General features: G+C 40.2%; 1 protein-coding gene across 1 annotated transcript in view; it reads right to left on the bottom strand.

Moving 5' to 3' along the window:
* PIGN (phosphatidylinositol glycan anchor biosynthesis, class N) overlaps positions 1-18,271 on the bottom strand; it is a gene marked incomplete at its 5' end in the record, with an annotated part of 88,315 nt that overhangs the window by 3,087 nt on the left and 66,957 nt on the right. Inside the window, 7 exons of the mRNA XM_009883949.1 lie at positions 4,461-4,513; positions 6,250-6,292; positions 10,568-10,641; positions 11,924-11,999; positions 12,485-12,540; positions 15,201-15,287; positions 17,445-17,547. Coding sequence (XP_009882251.1) covers positions 4,461-4,513; positions 6,250-6,292; positions 10,568-10,641; positions 11,924-11,999; positions 12,485-12,540; positions 15,201-15,287; positions 17,445-17,547 — 492 coding nt within the window. The remainder of the gene's footprint in view (positions 1-4,460; positions 4,514-6,249; positions 6,293-10,567; positions 10,642-11,923; positions 12,000-12,484; positions 12,541-15,200; positions 15,288-17,444; positions 17,548-18,271) is intronic.

The raw sequence follows: 18,271 nt of genomic DNA, 5'->3' as shown, positions 1-18,271 counted from the left end.
AACATGCTTATAAAGGATGAGATGGGCAGGGACAGGTAATGGTAGAGATGAGGTAGCTGGCTGTAGGTAATCATGGATGATCTAAGGGAAGGCAGCACTGTTCAATGGAAAGACAAGTGCCCTATGTATGAATCAAGGTCAACAGGCAAAGCTGGTGCTAGGAAAATTTTTTATCAGGGAGGAAGACACCTGTTCTGGTGGCAAGGAACCAAGAGGAGAACATATGAGGTACTACCATCTCCCGGCTTTGTGACAGTGTACATCAGTGAGAAGTACTAATTAAAAACAAGAAAAATCAAAGACCAGTAAAAAAGGGAAGGGGAGGGGGGCAACGGGGAGGAATAAACCTTGCTCCAAAACGTGGCTTTCTCCCAAGACAGGCTAATTCCTAAGATGGCAGACCTGATTAGAAGCTGCGAAGCCAGGAAGATGGAGTAAGTTACCATAGCAATTAAAAAACTAGAAATAAAACAAGTAAAACAAAAACAACTCTTGCAAGAACTTGGAAGAGCACTCTCCAGAAGAGTCCAAGGACCTTATTTCTACAGGACATGCCACTTTGAACTGTGGGATTGTTCCCAAGCACACACTGAGACGCCAGATTTAGATTCTGAATTTAAAGTCGTCTCCTGCATTTCCAGCCAGGATCCCACACCCTCTCTCCTGTTTCACACAAAACAAATCACAAAAATCACAAAGCACATCACTCCTAGCTCCTGTTTTAGAAATTGCTGGTAAACACTGTTTTCCTCCTAGTTACAAGACCTTTGTTATAATAGTCAGACCTAGAAGGCCCAGCATCCCAAACCTGAAATCTATTCTGTTATCCTAAAACCTAAAAAAGTCTCTTGTGCTTTATCTATGTCCCCTGAACTTTGAAACTGCAGAAGAACAGTTAAGATGATTTTACCTTTCTCTTTACCTTCCAGCAAGTGTTATAAAAAGAGGAAGGGAGTAGTACAGTATGTGTCTGTTTAGAACTATATAATACTGTCATATAAAGAGGCTTTAGGATTTATCTTGACTACCTGAATATACAGCTACTACTGCATATACTGTATAGATACAGTAGGCTTTAAAGGCTGTATCTCTCTATCTATAAAGACCTACAGAGGTAGATAAACATACCTTTTAAGCCATAGAAAAATTATTTTAGTGATAGAGAAGCCAAAAAGCTAGCTATTCCATTTATCTGTTATTAAAAATAAAAGAATCTGTCAGAACAAATTTCTCATGATCACGTACTACACACTGATACATCATACAAATACCAGGAAAACTGAATTATTATTATTTTTATGAAAGGTAATGGTGTGTTCTTCTAGGGCATATGATGCAATTTTGGGTGACCTCAAGCTATACAGGTAGAGGGTAAGGTTAGCAGAACTCAGAAGCTCGTGTAAGCTACTGCTATGAGTTCTGCATTCACTGCAAGATTATTATCCTGTTATATCAAAACAATGAAAAGCACTCTCTGAAAAACAAGTTCACATTGATTTTGGCATGACCATTAAGCAAAGGGGCTTTAAAACTTTCTTAGAAGCCATAAATATTTGTGGTAATTGATAATTTACTGAGAGGAGGGAATCAATGGTGCGTTGATAATTTGCTGAACGTGGTAATACGGGACTGTTTGTTGGATCTGTTGTTGCTCAGCATTTCATTAATGATCTGGAAGAGTGGGAAAAGTAGAAATCTCTTTACATTCAAAGATAGTACTAAAGTGGCATGGTGAATTCAACCAGGAGAATAAAGACATCACATTGTTATGGCAAATATGAGGCACGGTAAAATGACATGTAATATGGTTAAGGTATGGTAGAATGAGATGTCAAAGTGAGGAGTTTGGGGTGAAATTAAAAAAAAAAAAAGGAAACATGTCAGTTCAGTAAATAAATCCTACTTCCAAAAAATGAGAGAGATCCACTAGGAAACAAAACATCACCATAAAAGAGCAGTAAAAGTCTTCATTTTATATCAAGGGATTTAAAACCAGCTCTTACACATGAAACTTCTGAACACTGGTACTGGAAAACCCAAGTATTGCCTAATGAGGGTTTCCAACTGAACTTGCACGTTCTTACTAAGAGGGAGGACTTACAAAACTTTTGAAGTGTGGTGTTTAGAAAATCCATAGAAAGCTATCACCACAAAAAAGAATGAGTATGGAAATATATATCAGAAGCTTTGCAAATGCAGCACATACACCACTGGACTCTGACAGACTTCAGAGGAATGAATCTTCATTGGGAAATTAAATTGCCGCTTTTCCACCTATGATTTCAATGATGTGGTAACTAGTCATATAAAATGAACCTCGATAATTGCGTGCGCAGACACATACAAACTTCTTATCAGTGCCACAAAAAAACCCCAAAACCCAGGAAAAAAAGACACTGAGAGCAGCTGTCCCTAAGGGTGCTCCTATTCTTTGTTCCATGAAATTCTGCACAGGTTTTGTTGAGATACAAACAGTTGGGGAAAAAAGAACTGTCATTTCCTTAACTGACTCAGGCTTCTTGGGAAAATTTTTGGCAACACCTAAAATGTCAACTGAGATGGGATATTTTCAGACCTTGCTGTAAAAGCAACAACAGCGAACACTGCAATGGGAATGCCACAGAGCCGTCACTGCAGTTGCAACAGGAGGACAGGAAAGAGCCATGTTAGCATCTCTCTCCCACTGGTTTTGGGAATTGCCCAAAACCCCATGAAGCTCACCTTCCCTTCCAAGAATAAACAAAACAAACAAACAAAAAAATATTCTGCTGTTGCCTGCTAATTTTGCCAAGCCTGAGGATCACACATTAGAAACCTCCTCAGAGGAGAAGGTTCAGGTGCCAAAATATTGCTCATGCTAGGTAAAAGAACGACCACTTCAGCTCTGAGCCTATGGCTTCACCTCTTTTCTTATGCAACTTAGTCATTTTTATCTTATGTACATATACACACATACATATAAAACATGTATAAAAAGACTACAGTAAAACATTGTAGGTGGCAAAGTCAAGCACTCAAAAGTGAAGTAATGACAAATTTAAGGCTGCCTGAGCATTATGCATTACCATGTTAAAAATGAATCACAAATTACTCTTTTGAAAGGACATCTTCAGTGCTTTCTCCAGTGCTCAAAACACACACACACAGAGGCAGAATTAGTTGTGAATAATGAGCTCCCCCAAATTCTTCGGGATAGGGCAAACTTCCAGCTGAAATGGATCCAACAGTCTATCACCATTGTAAATCTCTATGTGACGATGACCACGTATCAGAGAGGAAGTTTTTGGGTACTTGTAACAATTTGTATTTTTCCTTGCTAACTCCCAATTGGAAAGCTTCTTGCCCAGCAGAACAGAGTTTTTCGGAGGTCTTTAATATCCATATTGATCTGCATAGGAATTCAAACCAAAGGATGGGGCCATCTGATTTACCATAAACTGACCACAGCAAGGAAGTGTGATGTTAAAGCATTATTTCCACTATTGGATCTAACTGTAGCTCCTCCTATTAATAACCTTCAAAAGGTAGCTACAAGCAGGAATTTTAACCTCCAGAGAAAACAGGCAGAATACATGTGCGCACGTGTGCACACACATGCATGCGCTGGAGGAAACGTTGGGGCTCAGCAAAGAACAGAGTAAATGTAGACTAAACAGAATATTAACAATGGGTCACTATTCAACTTCTGTTTAAATAACAGTGTCAAGTGACCAGATTGGCTGGATTATTAACAACACATTCCCTGCTAAGCTTATTACAGCATATTATCTATTTCCACAGCTCAGGGAACATAAATCTGAAATGTGTATTCCTTGTATTTGTTCTTTCTGGTCTATTCATAAATAAGACCGTACAGCTGAAAACCTACCCCATGATGTATGCTGTGAAGGCTAGTATGACTCATAATGCATAACAAATTCTCTCAATTTAGCTGTGATTTCTATGTTTAAATGCTACACATTTACTCTTTGCCAACTAGGGGGAGGATAAATGCACAGGTCTTGGTAGCCACCAAAATATTTGCACAAGGTTCATTAATTCATAGGGGATTGCATATGGAGGCTTAACTCAATTCAAGACAATTAAACATTTTGATAAATTGTTACTTTAACAGCGATTACAACTAATTAAAATGCAAAACGGTGATTTTTTTTGTGTAATTACTGTTCTTCAGAAATCAAACAAATCCTACTAACTGTATTTCTTGCCATTCTAGGTTCATTACTTACTCCATGTTTCTCTGGCACAGATTTTAAGACAAAAGTTTTAGCTTGGAATATATATACATGTATTCATGTGTGCACACATGCGTGCATGTGCATTTTAAGTACAGGGAACATCACTGAAGCATTTGATTAAGCAGAGTAATTGGAAAAAATTACAAGAGTTCTGAGTAGATAAACAACAATATTAACCTATGAGCCTTTGAAAAATGCAATGGAGGCAAAAAAATACTGTACCTTGTTCCAATATCCAGCCAGCTTCCATAATCTTTAACCAAAAAGAAAAAATGCTAGGAAATAAAACAACTTTGATTAGTACATCAACATTGCACAATTTGAAACAAAAAATTAAAAACCATGTTTTCAGGCTGTTTACTCCACGTTTCTAATTCTTCAAGTAGAACAAGGGCAAGACCTTTCCAGGAACACTTATTTGGAACAAAGTAAAGAATAGTCCAGGAGCCAGGAATAGATTGAACATGGTATCAAACACAAGCAGCTAAAGATAAACTAAGTTCTGTCAAGCTGGACTTGAACAAAACAGAAGATTACCAGCAAAGAACCTCTTCAATAAGAAAAGCCAAGCCACCTTATTGTTTGAAAGAATGGGATCCCAAATAACACCTAGTGCCAAAGAGAAGGCTGCATATTGTTTTCATGGAATTCCGCCACAAATTTCTTTGGGCAGCTCTGGTAGTTCCCCACCTGCAAAATGGGAATAATGTTGGGAGAAGACAGCACTTGTCAATTAGTGAATCTTCCAAATTCTAGCTGCTGGCCACATGCATTTGAGACCACAAACCAGTTCTCTTTTTTTTTTTCTTTTTCCTGACAACTTTCTAATTTCTTGATATACGCACAGCACCTACATATCAAACCACTTTGGTAATATTTTGTTTTGTACACCAAGTACATATCTGCTAATTGATTTAAAATAGTTAAAACAAAATAGGAGAATATGTGAGATATAAGACCTGGATACACTGGGGCTTGCTACACACCAGTACCTGCCTGAACTCTTCTTTTGGTCTAGCTAGACTGATTTTATTAGTGAAATGCTATGAGTGTGGTTTACTGATATCTTAATCCTTTTCCTGTGGAAGTTATAAAAAAATCAGATTAGTCATACAGATTTATTCGAAACTACACAAAACTATACCTTCGCCATTTCTCACTCTACAGAAAAATTAGTCATTAATTGGTTTTTCACTCGCTGTTTTTCCTATCAGGTGAGATCCACAGATCACACTGTACAAGGAAATCACATCAGGAATGCTTACTCCAAAGGGATGAAACTAAAACAGCATGTACAGCGTGAGAACACCAGTTCTACCTGCTGCCTTGGAAAGGTTGCTGTTTACCTTATGGTACCCAGTGGCACTGCTTGCTGGGCTAAAGACAGTTCAAGGGGGCAACAAAAACGTACTTCTAATGTGTAAAAATTATGGGGGGTTATTGTTCAGCTTTGGGTTCTTTTAGCTAGCTTGGTTTGTGCAGACAAGCTTTCTGAAGACAGCATTGCCCAACAGCCTATTACAAAGGACACAAAGTGTTTTTTCGGGTGTTGCTGATCTCCTAGATTCTGACAACTCTCACAGAGCTGGTGGGTAACGCATTTCTCCTTTTCCTCTCTTTTTCAAGGGAAGGTGGGGTGAGTAAAAGCTTTGAAATTCCTGAAAAAAAATTAACTTAACCCTGCACACAACTAAAACTGATATTCTTATTTAAATTCTTCCTAAGAATATGACTGGAAAGCACATGAAAAACTCAGAATGATAACTTATTATTTCATTTTTGTCTCTTATTATTATGAGAATATTGCTTCTTCAGAAGCATTAATTACATGAAATTGAAAGACCGGTGACTGGAGGAGTTATCTCTAAATTATGCCAGAATTTCAATCCAATTCACTGCCCTAGTTACAAAAACTTTGAAGTCTGAAACAAATTCAGATCTCTCTAGACGGAGTTAGGAGAGCCCCCTGCATCTTGATTTTATTTGAACAGAATGTGCAACGACAACTTACCAAAGCCATAATGTCTGAAATCACAAGAACAATGAGAAAAAGGCTGCAAAGAAAAAAAAGCAACAAAAAACAGACTATCATCCTTTATTCATGGCCACAGATGTTACAAAGCTTATTAAAACCCCCATAAAGAAATTAAAATAAGATGTGATTTCTTGCACTTGTCTTTCAATCACTCAGATACATTTCAATTTATTAGAAAACAGTTAAAATATATGGCTAGAACATCTGGCATTTGTAATCCCACCCTGGTTGAAAAAAGACATTTCACATTAACAGACTTTCAATTTTGCAACAGAGAAACCTAACACGAGTAATTTACTGGAGAACAAGAGCATCTTAGGAACAGCGCCTGCCCATTCCTGATGCAGGGAGCTCATGTGCTGCTTAGGCCAAATAAAGCTGATTTAGATGTTTCAAGTTGGACTCAAGAGTGAGCAAAGCTATTTGGCAAAGGCAGGCAGATACCTGAGCCGATCGGTCCTATTCTGACAACCACCCTGCTGAGTAGGAGGCTGCTAAAAAGAGAAGCTCGCCCCCTTTCCAGATCTCTGGGTGCCCGTGAGCTGCTCTGGGAACGCCCAGCATTTTGGTGTCGTGCTCCCAAACCCACGGGCCCCCCTGTCAGGCAGCCGGTTACTTATGGAAAGTAGGCTGCAGCCAGTAAAAGGAACCAGAAGGGAGCACGCTGAGCTATTTTTTCCCCCATTAACCTAATCTTCTTTTCATTAAACTATGTAAATCCTGAATTACATGAAAGCAATTGCTCTAACTGGTTAAAACTAGTTTCTAAGTTAATGACACTAAAGCAATGTTGCAAACAGCCAACCCATTAACTAGAGTCTTTAACTAGAATATAGTTAATTTATCAGTGCTACCATCATAAATTCACAAAGCTTTTTTGCGAAATGCTGCGGCATTGCACATGGGTGTACTGTGGGGACACCCATACCAACGCCTCTTGATGAGGAAGTTTCTGATACTGCCTACATCAGCTATGCTTCATTAGCAAATAAGGATGCAACAAACCACCTGTATCTCAGACGCACGGAGAGGCTTCTCTCCACTTACCTGTGGCTCAGATAGGGTGTTGCAATCTTGTAGCGCCTAGGAGGCACTGAACTAGAGGGCTGTGTTCATAGGCAAGTTCCAAGAAAATAGTCTGACAGAACATTCCCCACAAACAGCAAAAAAAAATTAAATCTTTAATCTATAAAAAGGGAGTTTAGGAGCAGTTTGTCCAAATCACAAAAATCTACTTTTTGTCCTTCTGAACTGCAGGAAGCCTTTCACAACAGAAGGACATCACTCATTTCAGGGCATGTTTATACACCACAAAGACAAGATTCTCCCCTGTGATGGCTTAACTTATCTAGCAGGGGCTGCAAGAGCAATACAGAGTGCAGCACAGACTTCAGGATGCACTGACAATCAGAGCACCGCCTCTCCAGGGATCCTGGGCATATCTTGTGGTTTCTGCCTTGTTCCCAGGCTGACAGTGTGGCAGTATCACTGCTATTGTTACCTGAGCACAGCTAAATGAAGCTGACACAAATACCAGCTGGAGTTACAACCGCAGCCTCATAAAGCAGCGCAGAGGTACTCATGTCACCTGGTTTAAGAAGTCGATATCGTTTCCCCTCTCACACACTCAGATACACATTCCATAAAAGCTTGCAATATCGCTGGTGCTGCCAAGGCAAGCATTCACAAGTTAGGAAATGCTGACCTTTATGATGCCGGAGCCCAAGAAATGTAAATCACTAGCTAGTCTTCTGAGCAACCCTGATCTCTCAACGCAGCCCTGCTTCTGTATAAGCCTTAATGAGGAGGACAAATATCCTTCCTTGGAGGTGCAGGGACAGCCCAAGTACACTGCACTCATAGCTAAGGCAGAGAAGGTAAAAGGGATGGTGAGCCTTGTGTTTCCTCTCCAACAAGAAGTCAGATTTCAGGCTGCCACATCTCTCATTATTACCATAGAATGGTTTGGGTTGGAAGGGACCTTAAAGGTCATCAAGTTCCACCCCCCCTGCCATGGGCAGGGACACACCAACACACCAGGTTACCCAAAGCCCCATCCAGCCTGGCCTTGAACACCTCCAGGGATGGGGCATCCACAGCTTCTCTGGGCAACCTGTTCCAGTGACTCACCACCCTCAGAGTAAAGAATTTCTTCCTAATGTCTAATCTAAATCAACCCTCTCTCAGTTTAAAACCATCACCCCTCATCCTCTCACTACACACCCTGATAAAGAGTCCCTCCCATCTTTCCTGTAGGCCCCCTTTTAAGTACTGGAAGGCTGCTATAAGGTCTCCCCGGAGCCTTCTCTTCTCCAGGCTGCACAACCCCAACTCTCTCAGCCTCTCCTCATAGGAGAGGTGTTCTAACTCTCCGATCATCCTCGTGGCCCTCCTCTGGACCTGCTCCAACAGATCCACATCCTCCTTATGCTGGGGGCTCCAGAGCTGGACGCAGTACTCCAGGTGGGGTCTCACCAGAGTGAGTAGAGGAGGAGAATCACCTCCCTCGACCTGCTGGCCACACTTCCTTTGATGCAGCCCAGAATATGGTTGGCTTTCTGGGCTGTAAGCACACATTGCTGGCGCATGTTGAGCTTCTCATCCACCAATACCCCCAGGTCCTTCTTGGCAGGGCTGCTCTCAATCCATTCTCCACGCAACCTGTATTTGTGCTTGGGATTGCCCTGACCCATGAGCAGGACCATGCACTTGGCCTTGTTGAACCTCATGAAGTTCACACAGGCCTACTTCTCAAGCCTGTCCAGGTCCCTCTGGATGGCATCCCTTCCCTCCAGAGCGTTGACCGCACAACAGAGCTTGGTGTCGTCAGCAAACTTGCTGAGGGTGCACTCAATCCCACTGTCCAAGTCGCTGACAAAGGTATTAAACAGCACTGGTCCCAGTACCGACTGCTGAGGAATACCACTTGTCACTGGTCTTCACTTGGACATTGAGCTATTGACCACAACTTTTTGAGTGCGACCATCCAGCCAATTCCTTATGCACTGAGTGGTCCACCTGTCTCTGCAATTTAGAGACAAGGATGTCACGCAGGACAGTGCCAAATGCTTTGCACAAGTCCAGGTAGATGACGTCAGTTGCTCTTCCTTTATCCACCAATGCTGTAATGCCATCATAGAAGGCCACCAAATTTGTCATACATGATTAGCCTTTACATAAGCCACGTTGGCTGTCACTGATCACCTCCTTATTTTCCATGTGCCTTAGCATATTTCCAGGAGGGTCTGCTGCATAATCTTGCCAGGCACAGAGGTGACCGGCCTGTAGTTCCCTGGGTCTTCCTTTTCTACCAGGTGGCATTGGATAAGGAGACCACAGGCAGGGCACAAACAGGATGAAAACAAACAGAAAGGTAGAGGGCATCACATGGAGCAAGGGCAACTTCCTTCTGCTCAGCTGAGCAATATGCAGGACAGAGTCACTGTGGTCTCCCTGCCACTGTCTGGTAAGACTTTCAGTCAAACCCACACAACATCCCGTGGTGACAAACTCAAAACCACGTGGCTGACAGGGACCTCCTCCATCTCAGCACCATTCATAATTCCACATGATGAGCATAAGATTCAGTAATGTGCACTGGGTGCACTGAAAGGGGTAGGGAGGGCTAACAGTTAAAAAAGTAAAAATCTTGAGACAGTGAAAAGAGTAAGAGTAGTTCAAGTCTGGATACAGCACCCTTTGAGGCTGGGCACCCCTCCCACATTCTCTCTGAAAAGTCTTTAGAGATGGAGACAGGACTGGCAGCCATCTAGTCCTATTGCAAAAACTATGTAATACTGAACACACCTGGGAAGCACTGAACTGCAATGGAAGGGCATGCAGCCTTCTTTTTTTTTTAAATCCTACTTGTGGTGAGGTCAGTGCTACAAAGCTGTAAATTGGTTACATTATAAATGGGTTATTTTAAAAATATGGTACTACAGACAAAGATGCAATAGAAAACAAAAATCAGGCTTTAAATTCTGCTAATTCTTCTACATCATGATGGAGAAGTGCTCCTTCTGTCTATTGTCAACAAAGAATATTAAATATCTGATTGTTTCAGACAGGGCCAACACTTCCATTTATATCATTTATCACTAAGAAAAGAATTCCTGAGCTTGCAAAAATCACCGAACAAAATCCCAAACCACAATAACAAATAAAAGTAACAATGTGATATACTGTTTTTTTTAAAAATTTAGTTTGAGATTTGACAATTCTGAATTTTATATATATATTGCAAAATAGATTTGAAACCCTTACTAATCCAGAAATATAGCACTTACTGTACCTCTTAGAAGACAGCTGTGTTGTGACTTGAACAGCTTCGAAAGCACATGATACCAGAACAAATGGAATTACAACCTGTTTAAAACACAAGCTATGTTTTGGTTTACAGTCATATTTAAAAAACAACCTAGCAGGTTGTGGAAACATTTTCTTGCTTTTGAAATTATCACGGAATGCATATGTTACAAAAATAAAACATTGGCATGAAAGGGTAGAAACTAATTTTGCAGGAAGCACATCTAGTAAATGAATAAAACCCCCCCTCAATGGTCATAGCCGAACTGCAGTGAAATAAGCCATGAGGCAATATGGAAAACTATAATTAAAACACATTAATGATCCTCACTTCATTTATCCATTTTAGAACTAGTGATAAATACTTCAATAAGGCTAGAAGACAGAGCTATTCAGATCCAATATCTCATGTGACAGGCTGCAGAGCTCCAAGTGTAATAGCACAATCTCATCTCAACCTCAAAAAAATCTGAATATAGAATATATTCAGTAAGGCAAGGATAACACTGCTCCTCCAAAGCCAAGTCAAGTAAATGTTAACAGTTCAGCAAATAAAGAACAAAAAATGTTGCCTTTTTCTCTTTCCAAAGTTGACTTGTAATCCTTAAGTTAGTAGTGTAAATACATTGCTATAACCTGTTCTCTTGCATCCAGAAGGTTTGCACTATCGACTTATGTCATGCAGTATACCTGTAACTCAAATCTGCTTTCTCTGGGACAGAAGCAGCAGAAAGGCAGAGACAGGAAATACTACTTATTTTAGCAATAACCCATAAATTCCATGTCTACCTTCCTGTTTGCCTCTTTACCCCTCTGGCAGACCCTTTACTCAAATATTAGAAAAGAGGTCCCACACCTTGCCTGCAAACAACAAGCGCAATCCAATCTTTGATAGACTATTAAAAATATAAAAAAATAGTATTAATTGTCAAATGACAACCTAATCAGTAGAGCATTCAAAGCCTGTACTTAATGTAATGTAGATAGAGCTAATAAAACATATATATCCTCGATGATTCTGTAGCTATTATACTACAGGGAAACATAATTTTAAAAATAATTTAAGTCTTTTCAACATTTAAAATTTCCATTTTAATATAATAAACCCATCTAACGCAGCTAAATTACACTTCCAGGCACTTCAGCATCTCTCTCTTGGGAAACAGAAGGATCCATCTCTAGAACCACAACAAAAGCTGAAAGCTTCACACATGGTTAAGAAGACTAACGAAGCTCAAATACATATGTATGTTTTTGTAAATTGCAAATAACAACCCTGTATGTGATATGTTGTTTATTAAACAGTTCTTTGAGACAATTTCACTCAGGTAAGATTACTAACCTTTAGCAGAAGCAAGCTTCCCATCATGAAGGGACTGAACACAGTCAAGAAACAATAGACAGAAGCAGGATCAAAACTAGAGAAACATGAAAAAGACATTAAAACATATCCTTGAAATGGCATTTTCTATTAAAAAAACAGAGCATTTGGTTACTCCTGTAACACACTGTCCCTATATATATTTTTAAACAAGGCTTCCAACTTTCTCTTCTCTTGCTCAACTACTAAATTAGCAAGGACAGCCTACCTCACTTTTCTTTCTCAACAATTTTCTCTGCTCGTATCTTTTGGGGCGCCGTGTTGTTGGTGAGCAGCCGAGCTCTCTCTGCTCACGCTGCCAATAACTTCTAATGGAAATTGAGATGACCCTGCAACCAACAATCTCAGGGTCTTAGGGAACATGTTACAGAGAGCAGAAACAAAATAAATTGTTATCATTATTCCACTGACTGTTGCTTTAATGCTGCTGCCCTGATCTTGCTAACCAAATTTATACTTAATATGCCAACTGCAGGAAGAATTTTTTGTACCCTGTGTCTCAAATCAATGAATAAAATTTACCTGTTAACAGAAGCTATGTTTCCAGTGCCAAAAAAGGCTGTCACTATGAAGAAAACCTAGATGTATTTAAGGAAAATACACCGCAGATATGGCTGCAGTAAAACCAAACCAGCATTTTTCCCTCTTCATTCCAATTTACTTGCAAAATCCTATCATGAAACTCCAAGAAGCTGACCCACTATTACAGCTTTACACTGCATTAAGAAATCCAATATATTATCTAGCTCTACCCAAGATTTCACACATGACCATGTCAATTTTAAAAGACAGGGACTACCTGGGTAAGATTTTAGAGCCTGTCTTGAGGCCTCTGCCAGAAAGCTGAAGCTTGTTTTTTCTGGGCCCCTACCTAGCGAGATAGGAACATCCCTGGACCGTAATCCCAGCTGCGCATTCAAACACACATGCTTTTGCAGAAAGTAACGACATATACATGTGTACTGCACACCAAAAGAGATGGCTTCATTGAGGAATTGACCATGGAAGAGGTAGCTGGCTATGAAACAAGACTAAAGGCTCCCATGCCATCCAGCCCACAGGTTTGTTGTCCAAAGGTTATGCTGAGTCTATCCATTGCAACACGGGACTCCCTGTTTTTCCTTACTTGAGGGAGGATGACTCTGGCAGTACCTCTATAGCTGGAAGTTTTTTTATAAAGCCTACCCTTTTCATCTAGCTACAACACCTGCTACTACATGAGCCCACGAAAGACATTCTTCTACCTCCTGAGCTCACTGGGGCGCATTACAGCTCACATCTCTTCAGTCAAGGAATGTTTTTTAACTGCTTTTTTGCATCAGGCAGAGGGTTAGCCAGAGACGATAGCTGCTGTTGCCAGAGCTCCCTCTGGTCCTTCCATTCCTGTTATAGCTCCTGCACTGGATCATTTAAATCTCCGCATAAACAATGTGCTACCAACCGTTCAGCAGAATCTTTGGGATTCTGCATGCAATATTTTGGAAGGATTAGGTCAGCATAACTAAAGAAATCATGCTTCCCAAGAGTATCACATCCTTTCAAGTTTAGTAACACAGCAGTCTAACAGCATAGCACAGTTCTGCCAGTTAAGATTTATAAGAACAACAGTTCTGCAATAAAACAAAAAAAAATACCAGTAGCACAGAGGTCTAATCAACGTGCTAAGCATAAGCAACCTGACTCTTCTTCTGGAATATTGGGCTATAAGGTCCCTCAGCACATGCTGACTTTTGGGCCCTATCTAGGAACCTTGAGACAAGATATACAGCTCACAGGGGTATAGTTGCACGGTGACTGCTCTAGCAGAAAAGGTTTCTCTTCTAATACCACTATTTCTAAACATTAAGCAGCATCTAAATTAAAAAAGCCACAACATCTTTTGAGCAGCTGTGCATCATACCCGGTCTCTGCAAAGGAGACCTGGAAATTGTGTGTTATTTCAGGAGTGGAACAAAATACATTCAAGTGTTTTAGATAAAGATGAGATTAAATTAGCACTACATTCAAGTGTTAGATTAAAGTAGTACTATGCTGGAGCTTTAAAAATACAATTGGATTGTTTGATTTTTGTTTTGGCTGATTTTCACCATCTGACAGCAGCAGCTTTACTAAAAGTTAGCTTATTTTTTGTTAAAATACCAAATAGCAAATGAAATTGATAAAATTACTGCAAGGTGTCTCAGCTGCTTTTCAGGTATACTCTAAAGCAAACAATGTTCAACAGCTAGCAAATTGTTTTGCCTCCTTCCTTAGTGCTGAACTGTCTTTTCTTAATGAGGTATCTGTCACACTTCCTCTCCTGCGGGTGTCCAACAGCATTGTCCCAAATTGCAACAGCACAGACTCTGAGACTGTGATCCACCCTCTCAGATTTGGTTATTCTACAAACTATAGAGCCTGTTTTTGCCAGTGTTGAGACAACTCCCTCTCCAGCTCCAGCTATAACCCACCTGCACTAGAAACTATATGTTCTAGACTGGCTCATAATTTCTCTCCTAATTGCACACCCATCACCCTTGCTGCCAAATACCTCTCACCTGACTGCAGTGCCAGGGTGGAAAAGAAAAATTACAACCTTAGCGAATCTGTACAGTACTAGAAAAAAAAAATAAAAAATCAGCTGTAGTTTCAGTTACAGTAATGCAAAATCACTGCTATGAGAGTGAACAAACAGCTCTTTCCTCTCAACATCACATCATTCCTAACAGCAGAAACCACATGTGATATAAATAATTCTAGGCCAGACTCTCGGAACACGTTTCACTAAGAGTCTGCAGGAACTGTCCCTCTCATCTCATCTGCCTGCCCACGGCCAATGCCTCCCCCTAACATTTTCTGCCTAACACACTGCCATAGTCTAACAATGAGAAGAACTTTAATACCACCTTTTCCAACTGATTTGTGAAGGTTAATGAGTTCCCTCCTGCCAAAATGTAATACAGCAAACCCAAACTGAAAACAGGACTCCTTAGAAGAAAATTTACCCCAACTGTAATGGTCATAAGAGACCAAACCTTTAAAAGTGGCCAAGGAGCCAGATTCAAAACAGTGCAGTCCATACTGAGTTTTTTTACTACTTTATCAAAAACTGTAATGTACAAGACCATTGCCTTTTGAGCAACAAATCATCTTCACCAGGTTCTCTTTCCAGTGGCTACCAAGCTACAAATTTTGATTACGGGGCCCTTGGAAACAAACCCATCTTTTCCCTGGAACGCAGCAACCGGCAAAAGGATACAAAGAAGAAAGATCTGCGGACGTCATCGAGGTGGAGCTGTCGAAATTGTGTTATATCAGTAGCATAGGCAAAGTTGAAAACAGAGAGCTGGAAAGACAGCAGAAGAAATCAATGCTGAATATCAACTGATGTACTTTGATAGAACCACCATATTTTTACTGAAATGGATGAGAAATAAACCTACTTCCCTATCAGCTGTTATTAGAGTAGCATTATGATGAAGACTGCAAACCTTTCCCATATTTTCATTATACTTTAATGAATCTGCCAGAAAGATTGTACAAGTGAGATGATCAAACGAACAGTGGAGCTTCCGCTGTTATCTACACTAAAAGTGAACTTCTATGCCTTAGACTTATCATCATCTTTTTTCATCATAAATATTCCTCCTACACTCACATGCACTTCCACTGCTCACATGAGCACATGGATAAAGACCCACTGAAATAAAAGACTGCAATTATCCTCAGTTGACTTATGTCGTGAGGGAGAATACTAAAATATTCTCTATCTCCTTCACTCAGTTCTCATCACAATATCACTTGACCTGAAGAGAAATTGTCTTTATGGAATTTAAGAGGTCAATGAACTCCTTTTCACTGGGGAAAAGAAAGAATTCAAGTAATAGACATTCAACTCTGAAAACATTTTAATTAAGAATAATCTCACATCATCAGAGAACCGAGCTGGATTCTCTAATGCAAGATTTACTTTGTGGCAAATATTAACATGCATTCTAGAGATGATTTTTCTTACCTAAAAATGGGAAGCAAGCATTATTGTTCTTTTCACTTGAAACCAAAAGTCAAATGACATACAAGGAGTGACAACAGAAAACTTAATTACAGCTTACCTATGTTCTTTTCATTTGCATTTGATTAATAAAGCATTCATCACTGTCTAATACTGCTTTAATAGAATTTTATTTTAAAACAAACAGAATGTCAGACCACCATCAGACAGGCAAGCAGCACAGATGCCTTGTTACAAGATACAAAAGGCAGAGTGGGTTCTAGAGCGGAAGAGAAAGTACATCCCACAGACAACTCTGCTGTGCTAGAAACCTCCAGTTGCAATCATGGCCTCAATAAGTATACATTTTTACATTCAGATTCCTTCTCTATCACTTAAGATGCTACAGGACATGCTCACAAGAAATATCATAACTATACGTAACATAAATAAAAAGTGAGTCCCATTTTCACTTCTGACATTCAGCATTGAATTGGTAAAGTCTGTTCTCTCTCAAGTTTTACAACTATCTCCCTTGCAGGAGAACCACAAAACCACAGTACGTGTCAGGTCAGCTCTGACGACTGCCTCGGCTCAGATTTCACCTCCCAGCACTTCTCCCTAATAATTAAGAGCTGCAAAAGGAAGGAAAGATTCACAGAATTCACAGAATGGTGGTACAGATGTGTACCACCACTTATCTCACAAGTGACTCTGGCCACTCCCATGCATCTGTACCGGGTTCTCTGTGACCTGCACCGAAGACGGCACATTTGGGAGAAGCAGGGGAGAGCTGTGCTGCACACCTGCTTGACTCTGAGCACCCAGACAACTCTGCAACCGGTACTTCAGATCTAACCAGATCAATAGCATAGCCACAGTTTGTTAAACCCTCGACCCAATCTAAAAGCCAAGTAGCAGTGCGAGCAGCATGGGCTTTGAAAACTGCTGACACAACATACTAAATTTTAGGGTGAAAGGACTTGCATTGATACCTATTATAAAACTCCCTCTCTGAGCAAATCCAAGAATGTACTAGTTCCAATTTAGTCTCTGGCTCCTTGTCTGTCTAATCATAAATAAAACACCATCCTTGAAGAAAAAGAGGTCTTTTCAGCCTCTCACAGACACTCGTGACTCTGCTTTCAGAATAAAAAAAAAAGTACAGTGACATTGTACTTACTCTAAAGAGAGTTACTGTACCTTATGCTGAATTAGCACTGCATTTGACGAACACAGCTTTGTAGCCTACAGAACATACCACTAAGTCAAACTCATTTCCTGCATTCCTAGAAACGGCTCTAATGTGGAATATCTTGAATAACATCAATTATAAATCTCTTACAAGGTCACATTACCATTTCATAAAACAGCTGATACTGGCTTCCCAAACTTAAAGAAACACAAAGTGATGCTCTATGAAAACCACTCAGAACATTTACAGTATCCTCAAGGAAAAAAAAGAAAGATAAAGCTGATAATTAACCTGACACAGTTATCTGGAGCTGTTACCTTTTGTTTGAGTGAAAGACCATAGTGCTGCAGCGCTTCTTGCTCCATATTTATCCACACAAACATCAAACCAGACAGCACCAGTGGAAACAGAGCTTCATACCTGAAGAGTAACATAACAATCACCATAAGCGCAGTCACTAACAACCATTTAACATCAAATACCGACATGTTTCTTTTCTATTTTCCTTATGCAAATGATAGACCAAAGACCTACTGGCATTCTCCCTCCTCCCTCCCCATTTCTGAAGAGTACCCACACTTCGTTGGTTGAAGTTTAAAGCCATACAGTAATTAAATGCTAAAAGTAGGAGAAACAGAGGCTGCTTCAGCTTTGTCATGTTTTGCACCTGTTTACTTACTTGACGGTTACTACAACATTGGATGAGTGCCATTTGTGTCATGATTAATTTAAACAAAACTGGAATAAAATTAAAAAGAAACAGGGGAAAAAAACGCATTTGGCATCTGTAAAATAAAAAGAGTATTACATTGCACTGAAGTCAAATGTTCTTTCGTGCTCTAATGCTCTATCTGTGGCTGGCAGATAGAGCTCAGAGGGTTGTGGTTAGTGGTGCAGAGTCTAGTTGGAGGTGAGTAACAAGTGGTGTCCCTCAGGGGTCAGTACTGGGTCCACCCCTGTTCAATATATTCATCAATGACTTGGATGAAGGGATAGAGCGTACCATCAGCAAGTTTGCTGATGACACAAAACTGTGAGGGGTGGCTGACACGCCAGAAGGCTGTCCTGCCATACAGCGTGACATGGACAGGCTGAAGAGTTGGGCAGAGAGGAACCTTATGAAGTTCAGCAAGGGCAAGTGTAG

Source organism: Charadrius vociferus, unplaced genomic scaffold (genome assembly GCF_000708025.1).
Source record: "Charadrius vociferus isolate BGI_N301 unplaced genomic scaffold, ASM70802v2 scaffold234, whole genome shotgun sequence".
NCBI lineage: Eukaryota > Metazoa > Chordata > Aves > Charadriiformes > Charadriidae > Charadrius > Charadrius vociferus.
This window is presented reverse-complemented; position numbering and strand designations above follow the sequence as displayed.